Raw genomic sequence first — 14070 nt, forward strand, 5'->3', positions numbered from 1 at the left:
ACGCATCTGAACTGCAAGTCAGGAAAGCCCTGCAGCCGCATGGTCTGAGGCCAAGACACAGGTCCCGTGACTCAGACACTGACTAACTCTCGAACTGACAGCTTTGGCTCAAGCTATCCGCAGGTGTGTGAACTGTACCTGCCATATCAACTTGGACACAGGTCACTTTACATTGATGAGTAATGACATTTGCTATTCTCCCCTGGGAAGCTGTAGATAAGCACATTTAGTTACCCAAAATCAACTTGAGAGCTATGATTAGGCACAAATTAGCCTGGTTTAAAATATAAATGATTATTATAACTAAATGTACTTATTTCTCCACTTCCAATCTGTGAATTGAGGGATGCAGAGAGCTAGTCCAGGAGCTGCCAACCTCTAGGCCTCTGTGTCGTCACTAAATTGGTCAAATCTAGGACCAGCCATGCCAGCCTGCCATGGGACACAGAGACATTGAGAAATAGTGAACATTTTCTTTCAAAATAAGGGGATCGAGCATGTGACAGGCTAGATGCAAGATTTCAGAGTGGAAGGTGAATAGGTTAGAAAACCACCAGAGAGCTGGTGGTGGGAGGAAGATGAGCGGCTGGTGCCAGGAGCCGCCGGCTTTCCCCACTTACTCGGATGCGCTTGGCTCTGCGCATGTCGTCGGCTGTCAGCGTGCTCTGGGTGGGCACCTCGCTCTCTTCATGCTGCGGCTGCAGGTGCAGGGTGTGAGTTTCTGGTTCATGTTCCAGGGAAGACTGGGTTTCTTGTGGCAGCTGAGGGATTGGGATAGTGGTCTGTTCTGGTTGATCCAGCCCATTCAGAGTGGCTGGTTCAGCCTCATCAAATTGCTCCTTTGTGGGAAAATGTAGCAAGTCCTGAAATTTGCAATAACCAGGAATAGAGATCAGTGCCGGAGGGACTGTCAGCTCAGATTTAGAATTGCTGCTTATTTCAGAATGACTAGATTCATAATACTCAGAAAAAATATTCTCCCTCTGGGAAAGTTAATTAGGTAACTATGCACAGAAGGCAAAAGCAGGAGAGGTTCCAGACCACTTAACAAGGAAAAGACTGTGATCTGACTTTTCTGGAATATCAATAATTTTAATTGTTTAAACTAATTAAACAAAGTCCACCTCTACTAACTCTGGTCAATTTTATTTATTTATTTATTTTTATTTTATTTTATTTTATTTTTTTCTGAGACGGAGTCTTGCTCTGTCCCCAGGCTGGAGTGCAGTGGCACGATCTCGACTCACTGCAAGCTCCGCCTCCCGGTTCACGCCATTCTCCTGCCTCAGCCTCCCGAGTAGCTGGGATTACAGGCGCCTGCCACCACGCCCAGCTAATTTTTTTTGTATTTTTAGTAGAGACGGGGTTTCACCGTGTTAGCCAGGATGGTCTCGATCTCCTGACCTCGTGATCTGCCCACCTCGGCCTCCCAAAGCGCTGGGATTACAGGCATGAGCCACTGTGCCCGGCCAACTCTGGTCAATTTTAAATCTTTAGAGCAGCAAAGTTGGGTTTTTGTTGTAGGTAACACTTGAAAATACATTCTTTTCTGGCATTATCCAATCATTCTTTAATTAACAGGCAGCAAGGTCTGACAGGAAAGGTCTACAAACATTGGGAAGGTCTTTGTACTTAGGTCTCGTCAGGGATCTGGCGAGTCCTCCACACAAGCATCTAAGGAGGGCTCCTTCCCGTCCCCCCGTACCTGCGTCCCATCGTCACTCTTTTCCCCATTTTCGCTGGTGATTTCCAGGCGGATAAATTTTGGAGGGCGCCCCGGCCGTCGACCAGGACCGAATCGCCTCTTGCCTCGTCCCCTTCCTCTGCCTCTTGTTCTGGGGACAAGAGACTGGGTTACAGGTCATCATGGTTACATAATACTCCATAACAAGTAGCGACCTAAATGATCCTTACTAACCCCAGAGTTTGATTCCTCTCACCTTATTACTTTCCCAGATTTTCTCCAATGGAAACAACGGTTTTACTAATATACACTTTCTGAATGTCTCATCCTTCCCCTCTATTACAGCTTAAAGATATGTCTTCAATTATTCTGAAGAAAAGAGCTATAAAAATTCAAAGCACTGACAATATTTTGCTTCTGAAATGATGTGAGAAAGGCAGACAGGACAGAACATGCTAAGCCTTTGAGCGTGTTCCCAGGAGATGTCATCTGAGACAAGATTCCCATTATTTCTCTCTTTTTCCCCTGGCCTCGCCTCATCTTCCTTCCAAGAAATGTGGCCAAATTCAAACAACTTTCTTGTTTTACTACAAGCTTCTGGAAGGTCAGAACAAATTTCTAATTCAATTGTTTCATAACATGCCTAGTAAACATCAGTTAAATTTTGCATCCCCTTTAATGGATTTTTTTTTTTTTTTTCTTTTTGAGGCTAGGTCTTGCTCTGCTACCCAGGCTGGAGTGCAGTGATGTCATCATGGCTCACTGTGGCCTCAACCACCTGGGCTCAAGTGATCCTCCCACCTCAGCGTCCCAAGTAGCTGGGACTACAGGCATGGAGCACCATGCCCAGCTAATTTTATTTAATTTTTTGTAGAGATGGGGTTTCACCGTGTTTCCTGGGCTGGTCTGGAACTCAAGCAATCCTCCCTCTTGGGCCTCCCAAAGTGCTGGGATTACAGGCATGAGCCACCATGCCTGGCATGAATTGCCAACAAACACAAATTCCTTAATAAAAGAGGCTTAAAAAAGTAGGTTATGAAAGCTTCTTTTAGAAGATATGTATGTGGGAAGTGTACAATGTCAATCAGATCAAATTTTATTCTTCCACTCATCCATTTAATAATTTAACAAATACTATATATTTTTTCCAGGAACTTTTAAAAGACTCTTCATGTTGGAAAATTCTGAACCTAGGTGAATGTAGAGAATAGCACGATGAGCCCAATGTACCCGTAACCCAATTCCAACATTTTTCAAACCATGGCCAACGTTTTCCATCTATATCCACACCACTTGCCCACACACATACCCAGTAGATGACTTGGAAGCAAATCCCAGATATCTTTTCATCTCTAGATATCTTGGCATGTCTCTCTGAATCATAAGAACTCTTTATATATATATGACCACAATACCATTATCACACCTGAGAAATATCTGAGAATTGCTGAGTATTATTATATCTAGTCAAAGTTCAAATCTTCCTAGTTGTCCCAGATTTCTCTTAACAGTTGGCTAACAAACGTATTACCTACTGTATATCACCTACTGGGCTAGGCACTAAGGACATCAGATTACAGGCAACAGATTTTACCCTCAGGGGTCTAGAAGAGGGAGCTGGCATATAAACCAAAAATCACAATATAATATAAAAAATGCTACAATAGAGCCATGAACAGAGTTTTGGAGATTCCCAGGAGTGACTCAAATCTCACTGTGTCCAACCCCCTTAGACATTTACCCCTGTGGTCACATTCTAGACCCTGTCACCCTTGTAAGCCTCTTCACGCCAATCCCATGCACTGCCCACTCGGACACTACCCTGGCTCTGTAGTTTACTCCCTCTAGTACCCAGCACTCAGCAACCCTTCAGCCACGCGAGCATCTCCAGTCCAATCCTTCCGGTGCGTTCGTGCAGCTCTGCATCACTGCCTTGATGTTCTCTCCCCTTCTTCCACAGCCTACGCTCCAAGGTCATCCACTGGAACCACTCCCTCATGCGTGCTCTCAGTTCCCATCCCATGGCTGCTCTGTTTTCTCAATGTGTGTTATGAGCACTTGGCAAAGCCACAACCCTATGTAATTCAATTCCCTGCCTGCTCTGCACCAGCATCCCTGCAGCTGAATGAAGCTGGAGAAAACGCACAGCCATGCTAGTGGGCTCACTTTCATTTCATAACCATGAACCCCAAGTGGGCATTTAATAGAGTGGGCAATTGTATGGTACTTCCCTAGAACATTCGCTTTCCCACTTACCCAACTACCATCTCACACATCTCCTCTCTTTCCAAACCCTGGAAAAGCTGGCAACCCTACATCTGTCCCCCTGGCATGAGCCTACTCCAAACCACCCTCATTCCTCCCCCAAACTATTGTGATAGATGCTAACAGGACTCCTTGTCTTCACTCTTACTCTAATATAAGCTAGTGATTATTTTTTTCCAGGTGTTATTTTTATCCAAAATGGTTTCAAAAAAAAAAATACAATCAACATCACAATACTCCCCGACCAAAACCCTCTAAAGACTTCTCATCACACTTGGAATAAAATCTAAATTTCTTACCATTTCCCATAAGGCCCTACCTGATCTGGCCCCTGCCCACTTCATCCCATATGATTCTCCCCTCATCTGTCTTTTTTATATAGTGGAATTAAACATACGACTTGGTTTGATTAAGTAATTGTACTGCTGAAAAAAGTCTGAAAATTAGAGATGCAGATTATTTTAAAGGTATGTCCTATCTCAAAAATTCCTATTTCGGAATCTCCAATTAAGGGAGATTTACCTAAGGTGAAAGCATCTCCCATTGCTGGGTATTGGTTATGCTGGAAAAGATGGATAATAGTAAATGAGGAGCAGAGGGAAAAGGAGATGACAGGTAACACCGTTCCCTCAGTAGCCCACCTGGTTACCTATCTATACATGACACTCGGAGACACTCATTAGCTAGTGGACAATATAGAAATGATTCTGAACCTTTATAAACTCAGTCTGTGAGCCTTTCTCCCTCATACATACCTGCTAAACACATCTAGTTTCTCATCATGAGAATTGAGATGCTGTTGCAACTGCTCCGAGCTTATAAATCGGCGGTTACATTCATAGCAGGGCCAATTCTTCTCTTGCTCTCGAAGAACTACAGTCACAGGAGAGAAATCATAAAGGCTGATGATCAATAGACACCAGTAAAACTCAAATGTCTGCGATCCCCACCATTCTTATCTTGCTGCAGCCCAAAGAGTTCATAACTATACAGTATCTGCTATTTGCATTACTGTTCTATCAAATCAAAGCTAAAATTTGGCAGAGAATTGCTTTTTAGGATCTTATTTTCTAATGTATCCATGCAAGACATCAAAGGAACAAGTACCCTCACATCACCCTCTCACAGTCCTCAAAACACACATACAACTTCACCACACCGAAAACACATAAGATGTTACAAAGATCTGTGTTCAGATAACCTAGCGATTCAGACCCAGGTTTCCTAATCTGAGGGTATATTTTAGCACAAATAACTTAAAAGTCAATGCCCAGTATAATTACTTTAGCAAAATGTTCAGAAGCATCCCCTAAGTTGAATATAGGCATATCCATGACCCAGCAACTCCACTCCTACATACATACCCAACAGAAATGTGCACATATGTTCACTAAAAGACATATAAGAATGCTCACAGCAGCACTCTTCAAAATAGCCAAAAACTAGAAACAATCTCATCATGTAATAAAGAATCTTCCTGGTCTTTGTCCCTAGTTGGTAACCTTTAAGTCACTGGAATTTCCTGAGTAACAGGAGTGTCTTTGTTATTCACGGTGTCCCACCCCACAAACATACCCAAATTTATTCTAATGAGATGCTTCAGAGCAGGGACAGGCCATGCAGGAAAGCTCAACCATGTAATTAGAAATGTGGGGCTTTGAGCCAGGGGTTATCAGCCTGACCTCATGGAAGGAGGGAGAGAAGGGGGAGCTGGCAGTCAAGCTTGATCACCTGGCCAATGATTGAATCAGTCATGCCTACGTAATGATGTCTCAATAAAAATGCTGGACACTGAAGCTCGGGTGAGCTTCTATGGTTGGGAATCATACATCAATGTACCAGGAGGGTGGTATGTCCTGAGGACATTTTGGGGCCTCCCAAACCTCACCATATGCATCTCTTCATTTGGCTGGCCCTAATATATAAAAATCATACATTTTTATATATTAGATATATAGATCTATATATTATAATAAATATAAAAGATTATAACAAAATGGCCATCGTTAAGAATAGTGCTTTTTCGGCCGGGTGCAGTGGCTCACGCCTATAATCAGCACTTTGGGAGGCCGAGGCAGGCAGATCATGAAGTCAGGAGATCGAGACCATCCTGGCTAACACGGTGAAACCCTGTCTCTATCAAAAATACAAAAAATTAGCCAGGCATGGTGGAGGGCGCCTGTAGTCCCAACTACTCGGGAGGCTGAGGCAGGAGAATGGCGTGAGCCCGGGAGGTGGAGCTTGCAGTGAGCCCAGATCACGCCACTGCACCCCAGCCTCGGCGACAGAGCAAGACTCCGTTTCAAAAAAAAAAGAATAGTGCTTTTCCGAGTTCTGTGAGTCATTCTTGTGAATTATCAAACCTGAGGAGCTACTGGGAACCTCCTAACCTGTAGCTAGTTGGTCTGGGGCTTGGGAGCTCCAGAGCCTCCAGCTGGTGTCTGAAGTCAGGGGTGTCTTGACCGCCCTGAGCCTGTGAAACTTGACCTAACTCTGGATAGTGTCAGAATTGCATTTCACAACCAAATCTACAGTAAAATGGATACATCAACTGTTTTACATTCATACACTAGAATACCAAATGAGAATAAATAAATTGTATACACAAATGTGGATGAATCTCACAAATACCATGTTGAGCAAAAGATGCCCAGGCACAAAAAGTGTACATATCATATAATTCTATTATGCACAATTTGTTAACAAGCATATCTTATGTGTGGTACTAGAAGTCAGGAGAGAGTTACACTTGGGAGTGAGTAGGAATTAGAAGGCAGCACAAAGAAACTTCTGGGGCACAGTAACGCTCTGTTTCTTGATCTGGGTGCAGGTTACATGGGTGTGTTCACTTTGTGAAAATTTAAGCCATATACTTATGATGTGTGCAGCTTTCTGTATGTAGATTATACTTCAGTGACATTTGCATTAAAAACAAAGCCAATGCCTGCCTTGGTATATCCTCAGAGATGATAAAATCTGGATAGGAATCGTCCTCTGATCTAGGTTCTAATTTGGTATTTGGAAGTCTTCATTATATTAAATATTACTTTCCAGCACACATGAAAGAAATGTAAATGTCATTGTAGTTTGACACTGAATTAGATGGAGATGTGTGTCTCTAGAAAACCTACTGGAATAGCTTCTGAAATATACTGAGACAAAAAAAAATTAGAGGTTTCATAAAGATGTGATACATACAATTTAGAATTCATATAGAAAATGTAAAACATAAACGTCTAACCACCTTTCCTTTCTTCCTCAGAAATGTCATGAATTTTCTGGTTCACGAACTCAGCATAGGATGCGGCATACCACACCTGCAAGAAGCAAGTATATCATCAAGAACTGGGGACATCACCAGATGTTCTTTGCATGCTTAAATTATTTCTCCTGCTTACAGGAAACAATTCAGGCTTTTCCACAGCCCATTAACAAAGGAAAAAAAGATCATGCTGTGAGCTCCCCTTGCAATACCTTTCCAACAGATCAGTCAGGAAGTTCATTTGCCAAGACGCACTGCCTGTTTTCTTTTTCAGAAAATGGTTTCTGTTACTAGAATAACTTCACAAGAATTATAATCATAGTCTCTTCAACTAAATAAAACAGCCTCCCCTGATTTCTTATCTATATTTAAACACTGGTTTTTACAGGGTTGTAGTCATAGTGGTTGCCACCAAACAGCCCTGACTGGGGTCACCAATGACAACTTCCAAGGCAACCACCTTCTCCCGCCCACCCACTGGCTACTTCTGCTCACTCTGTTGGCCTCTTTTTTTTTTCTCCCTAACTTCTAAATATTGGTGTGGCTCAAAGCTTAGTCAGAGTGTAGGGACTTCTTATTTTGACCTCAGGTGGCCACATTCATTTCCAACCAACTCTATGCTAATGAATCCCAAATTAATATCTCCATCCCAGACTCTCTCTGTTCCCTCTGAGTGTGTTTGACTGGATGTTTTAGATGTCTCACAAACAGATCAAACTCAGCATGTCCAGAATGGAATTCTCAATGCTTTCCAACTCACACCTCCACCCATCTTCCCCATCTTGATGAATACCTTCCACCCAGTTGCTCAGACTTGAAACCTGAAAGGTGCCTTTGATTCCTCTGCTTGCTTCTATATGCCTTTAGCAAGGACTACTGCTCCCTCAATTGTTCTCCATCCCTGCTTTTGCCACCCTGATGCATGCCAAGACCATTTCTTGCCTGGATGGCCACTTGGCCTTCTGACTGGCCTCTCCTTTTCTCTGCAATTTACACAGTAGCCAGAGTGGTCTCCTCAAATCCCAGTTACCCCAGTTGGATCATTACACATCATATACAGGCATCAAAATATCACATGTATCCCAAAAATATGTACAACTAACATGTATCAATAAAAAGAACACACAATCAGATCTTGTCATGCAGGCAACGGCTTCTCGTCTCATAGTAAACCTGAAATGCTTGTGATAATCTCCAAAGGGCTCCACAATCTCCCCAGCCTGGAAAAGCAAACTCAGCCCTTGTCAGTCTCCCTGACCCACGCTTCAGTCAACAGGGCCTGCTTTCAACTGCTCAAACACGCCAAGTGCTTCACCACCCCAAGCCTTCAGCCCTGCTGTTTCACCCCCACAAGTGCTGGGCTCTTTGCCCTCACCCCTGCCCTAACCCTCTGTAGTGCTGGCCCCATTCCATAGTTCTCAGCCTCAGTAGAGCCTCGTCAGCAGGGCCTTCCCCAACCATCACATCAAAATCGGTCCCTTTCTTGTTACCTGCTCTTCCTGCGCCACCTGTTTCCTTCATGGAACTTACCCCATGAGTTATTATTTGCTTGTTTACATCTTTTTGTCCATGTCTGCTCTAGAATACAGGTTCCCTGAACATAGGGAGCTGGTCTATGTTTTCTAGGGTCTCAAACACAGTAAGAGTTCAATATATCAATTACTAAATGAATTAATCATATATGATTTTTATGGATTATTTTAAATATATGGAAATATTTATAAAGACATTTTATTTTTTACTGTGGAATAATAGTCTACACAGTCTGTATTCTATAATTTAATTAACTATGCCCCTGTAGTTGTACTTTTAGATGGATTATCATTTTACTATTATAAATCCTACCCTGATCAATTCCAAGGTATATTTTTAAATATTTTCACAGGTCAGAAGTCAGGATGTGTTTCACACTCTAGGGCCTTCTACAGTCACGGCCACGATGGAGCTCTTGCTACCTGCTCACTGCTCCTGCACAAACCTGGTCAAGCTCTTTGTACTGTTCTCACCTCATTCAGCTGTAAGCCCACTGACACCCCATGAGTGAACACTTGCCAAGCAATGCAAATGAAGGCCAAAAAGATCTGCCATTTCCTTCAGAACAAACACAAGAAATCTGAAAGCCATGCAAGGCTGGCGTGCATCCTGCAGGGCTTCTCAGTAAGGCATCAGCTGTCAAAACTTCCTACAGGCTTGATCCAAAGCCTCTCCACTTCAAGGATACGTGAGTCAATTGAGGAAAAAGACACAGATGAGTTCAATCAAATGGGAAAGCACAGTATCAAAACTTGCAGGAAGGTGATCAGTGGCTTGAGGGAACATCCCAGGGGCAACAGCAGAACACTTATTTTTAAAATATTGCAGGTGCTTCACACTCTCAATGGCACATAAGATGACAGCACACAGAAAGGCACAAACATCCACAATGAAGTCAAACAGTGATGCAGGAAAAAGAATTCAGGCTCTGCACACAAAGTGGTTTATACCTCAACCAATTTATTTTGCTTCAGTGTGTCTTTTTATGAATGCACAAGTATGATGTAATTTTAAAATTATGTCAAAATAAGTCTAAAATAGCTCCTTCTAACCATTTTTTATTTTTAAAAAGCACTATAATAGGTAGCTTTTTTTCTTAATGGTGCATAAAATAATAGTGCATCCTAAAATCATTGGTATCAGGGTCAGTGAAATACAGTAGAGTCTAGTACTGTCTTCTTTTTATAACTATTTCCTCTGATTAACATTCAATGATTAGATTTACTCAGCCAAGAATATTTTTGCTATATACTTCCAGAAATGTTTTATGAAATGCAATTCTACAATTGACATTCCTATTTTTTCAACATTCACATTCATTGTACTGTATCCATTTATTTTTGCTAATTTAAATATAAATAGTAGCTCATAGTTATTTTGACGGTTTTTAAAATTATTAATGTTGAAAAACTTTTTTAACTTTTTAAAGTTCCAGGGTATATGTGCAGGATGTGCAGATTTGTTACACAGGTAAACATGTGCCATGGTGATTTGCTGGACCTATCAACACATCATGTAGGTATTAAGCCCAGAATGCATTTGCTATTTTCTGTTTTAAAACTTTTTTTTACTATTTGTTTCCTCCTCCAGATAAAGTCAATTCCTGACCTTTGTTCATTTGTCCATCTGGGTGCAGTGAGGTCTGTCAGTTTTGAGAGTTGAACCTTTTAATGTGTATTACAAATATTTCCCCCTTTCTGTTGTTTCCTTTTTATTTGTTTTATGGTTGTTCATTAGACTGAACTATTATATTCTTATTTGTTTCTCTCCAAATTTATAGTTCTACCTACTGGTTTAAAAGAGAAAATCTGCCCTTCACAGTTAAAAAATATTCACCTCAGTTTTTTTTCTAATCAGGAATTTATTGGCATACATGGTATGAGATAGGAATCTCCTTTTACATGTTTTCTTTGGGGTTTATGGATTCTCTAGCTGATGGTTTCAAAAACAGAGGTTCTGCATACCTTTTGAACAAAATCCAGGATTCTTTCTCCCTCAAAAGAGGTATCCATTTCTAATTTGTACCATATGGAGGCACTGTGCAATTCAGTGTTTGTGTACTTATATGATCATTTCTTGCCTATTTTTCATTTATATCAGGAAGCTAAAGAGTATTTTGATCCCCTCTTTTGGCATGTTCTTAATATAAGCTTTATTTTAAAAAAGGAATTTTCATTTAGAATCATAGCAAAATTTTATTATGTCACCAAGAATTATTATTTAGATAAATTTCAATAGTTATTACCCCAAAATATATTTATGAAATCAGAAGTCGGCACATAGGATCCTTTGAGTAAAACATTCATACAAAGAAAAAAATCTTGCTCATATATCTAAACATCTTGCCCATACATCTAAACATCTGTTTCCCAACTATGGAGTGTGTAAATGAAGTTAACCGACATCTTTAATCACTCCGCCACAGATATAGACGCGTTCCTGTCAATGGTTTGACTTACAAGTTTTTGACATTACGATGGTGTGAGAGTGAGATGCGTTCAGTAGAAATCGTCTGAGTGCCCATACAGCCATTCTGCTTTTCACTTTCAGTACAGTATTCAATACATGACATGAGATAGTCAATACTTTATTATAAAATAGGCACGGTGTTAGATAATTTTGCCCAACTGTAGGTTAATGCAAGTGTTCTGATCACATTTAAGGCAGGCCAGACTGAGGTATGATATTCGTAGGTTGAGTGTATTAAGTACATTTTCAGTTTACAATATTTTCAGTTACACTGGGGCTTATTGGGATCTAACTCCATCATAGGTAGAGGAGCATCTGTACCGGTCTACGCCCCAAAACTACCACCTCCTTACCCCTGGACCTCATGCTTTCACGTTGGCTATGCGCAATCTCCTGGTTCAAGCGATTCTCCTGCCTCAGCTTCACAAGTAGCTGGGATTACTGGCACCCGCCACCATGCTCGGCTAATTCTTGTATTTTTAGTAGAAATGGGGTTTTGCCATGTTGACCAGGCTGGTCTTGAACTCCAGACCTGAAGTGATCCAACTGTCTCAGCCTCCTGAAGTGCTGGGATTACAAGCGTGAGCCACCATGCCCGGCCTCACATAGGCCCTTTGATTAGCATAAAAGCCATATACTTTTCATTCTATTTACAGGATTATGACAGTGTGTACTACATGGTAGCTACTCAGTAAGTATGTGAATAACCAGAAAATGACCCCCCTTCCCCCTTTTTTTAAACAAACCCACTTTAGGAAAATAAAATTGCAAAAAGCTCTAAACAATCACTCTTGCTAGCAAATAGCAGCACGGGTCAGGCAGCACTGTACCTTCAGTTCCTGCTTGGGCTCCACATTTTTTATGGTTGTATAATACACATGGTGGCCATACTGGTAAGCCACCAGGTTCTGCTCCAGGTGATTCTGGGCTGGCCGTACAAACATCATCCAGTTACAAAGCGTCTCATCAGACAACTCAAACCATAGGTCTTCATGTAAATCCCTGTCTTTTCTGTCCCCTTTATCAAGAGAAACCTGCACGAAAAAAAAGCCACACCAAAAACAAAACAAAACCTTCAATATGAGACACATTTTATAATGTCACAATACGCAAAATATTGCTTCTAAAATTAACTATACATCCTGGCTCTTTCCTTTGTATCTGCAAAAATCCTAGACCTATGACTTGTCAAATGTCAAAGGGAAAAGATACTTTCTGAAGCCTCAACTGTAGGAAAATTAGCTGGCAAAATCTAAAAGTTCATCTAATTGCATAGCTTTAGTTAATATTTCACAAAACGTGATAAAAATGCTATAAATATGCCAGAAAATGCAAGCAAAATACTCTCTAGCTCATTACAATTTGCCTCCTTTTGGGGTTTCATTGCATTTGTTTATAATAGGCAGCCCAGGGATAGGCATTTCTCTTTACAAAGTAATATTCTTGCTAGGAGATTTTGAGAACACAAAGAAAATCTCCCCATGACAGCAGATGACTTGTCAAAAAACACATCCCAAATATTCACCCCTTCCCACTGCCCTTTCCTAGTTCTCTGGAGTGGTTATCCACAAAGCAAGTAGCAGAGAGGGCTGGACAGAAACAAAAGGGTCAGCTGTAAAGAGATGACTATAAACATACTTCACCATACAGGGAGCTATTCTTTAACCAGAGTCTACAGGTCAGACCTGTTTCAAAACGGCAAAGTGGTTTTCTTGCAAACATTACTGGCACACAGCAGATTACATTAAGCCTACATAATTCTCTTTGCATTCCAGTCAAAATTATTTTAAATAAAGAAAGCAAGCCCCTGTTATAGGCTGAACTGTGTCTTCCTCAAAATCCATGTTGAAGCCCTAACACCCAGTACCTCAGACTGTGACTGCATTTGGAGACAGGACTTTTAAAGGGGTAATTAAGTTAAAATGAGGTCATTAGGGTGGGCCCTAATCCAACAGGACTGGTCCTTATAAGAAGGGAAGATGGGCCAGGAGAGGTGGCTCATGCCTGTAATCCTAGCACTTTGAGAGCCCAAGGCAGGAAGATCACTTGAGCTCAGGAGTTCAAGATCAACCTGGGCAACATGGCAAGACCCTGTATCCATAAAAAATACAAAAATTAGCCAGATGCGGTGGCTCATGCCTGTAATCCCAGCACTTTGGAAGCCTGAGGTGGGTGGATCACGAGGTCAAGAGATCAAGACCATCCTGGCTAACATGGTGAAACCTCGTCTCTACTAAAAACACAAAAATTAGCTGGGCGTGATGGCAGGCATCTGTAGTCCCAGCTACTCGGGAGGCTGAGGCAGGAGAATCGCTTGAACCTGGAGGCAGGGGGTGCAGTGCACTGAGATTGCGCCACTGCACTTCAGCCTGGCAACAGAGCGAGGCTCCATCTCAAAAAATAAATAAAATAAAACACAAACATTATAAATAAATAAGAAGGGGCGATTAGGACGTGGACACATGCAAGCACCGAAGAAAGACCCTGTGAGGACAGTGAGAAGGTGGCTTTCTGCAAGCCAAGGAGAGAGGCCTCAGAGGAAACCAACCCTGCCAACGCCATGATCTCAAACTTCCAACTTCCGGAACAGTGAGAAACTAAATGTCTGTTGTTTGAGCCTCCCAGTCGGTGGTATTTTACTACGGCAACCCTAGAAAACTACTGTAGCCCCTCAGAATAATTCATATAACGCCTTCAGGGACTAAAATTGCAATCTCGGCCGGGCGCGGTGGCTCATGCCTGTAATCCCAGCACTTTGGGAGGCCGAGGCGGGCGGATCACGAGGTCAGGAGATCGAGACCACGGTGAAACCCCGTCTCTACTAGAAATACAAAAAAAAATTAGCTGGGTGCAGTGG

General features: G+C 41.8%; 1 protein-coding gene across 4 annotated transcripts in view; it reads right to left on the reverse strand.

Moving 5' to 3' along the window:
• PRDM10 (PR/SET domain 10) overlaps nucleotides 1–14070 on the reverse strand; it is a 104263-nt gene that overhangs the window by 30915 nt on the left and 59278 nt on the right. For all 4 annotated transcript variants that reach the window (XM_034934064.3, XM_034934063.3, XM_008973289.6 and 1 more), the window contains exons 7-11: nucleotides 12044–12247; nucleotides 7194–7266; nucleotides 4705–4822; nucleotides 1706–1835; nucleotides 621–863 (exon numbers count right to left, since the gene is read on the reverse strand). In XM_034934064.3, coding sequence (XP_034789955.2) covers nucleotides 621–863; nucleotides 1706–1835; nucleotides 4705–4822; nucleotides 7194–7266; nucleotides 12044–12247 — 768 coding nt within the window. The remainder of the gene's footprint in view (nucleotides 1–620; nucleotides 864–1705; nucleotides 1836–4704; nucleotides 4823–7193; nucleotides 7267–12043; nucleotides 12248–14070) is intronic.

This window comes from Pan paniscus, chromosome 9 (assembly GCF_029289425.2).
Source record: "Pan paniscus chromosome 9, NHGRI_mPanPan1-v2.0_pri, whole genome shotgun sequence".
NCBI lineage: Eukaryota > Metazoa > Chordata > Mammalia > Primates > Hominidae > Pan > Pan paniscus.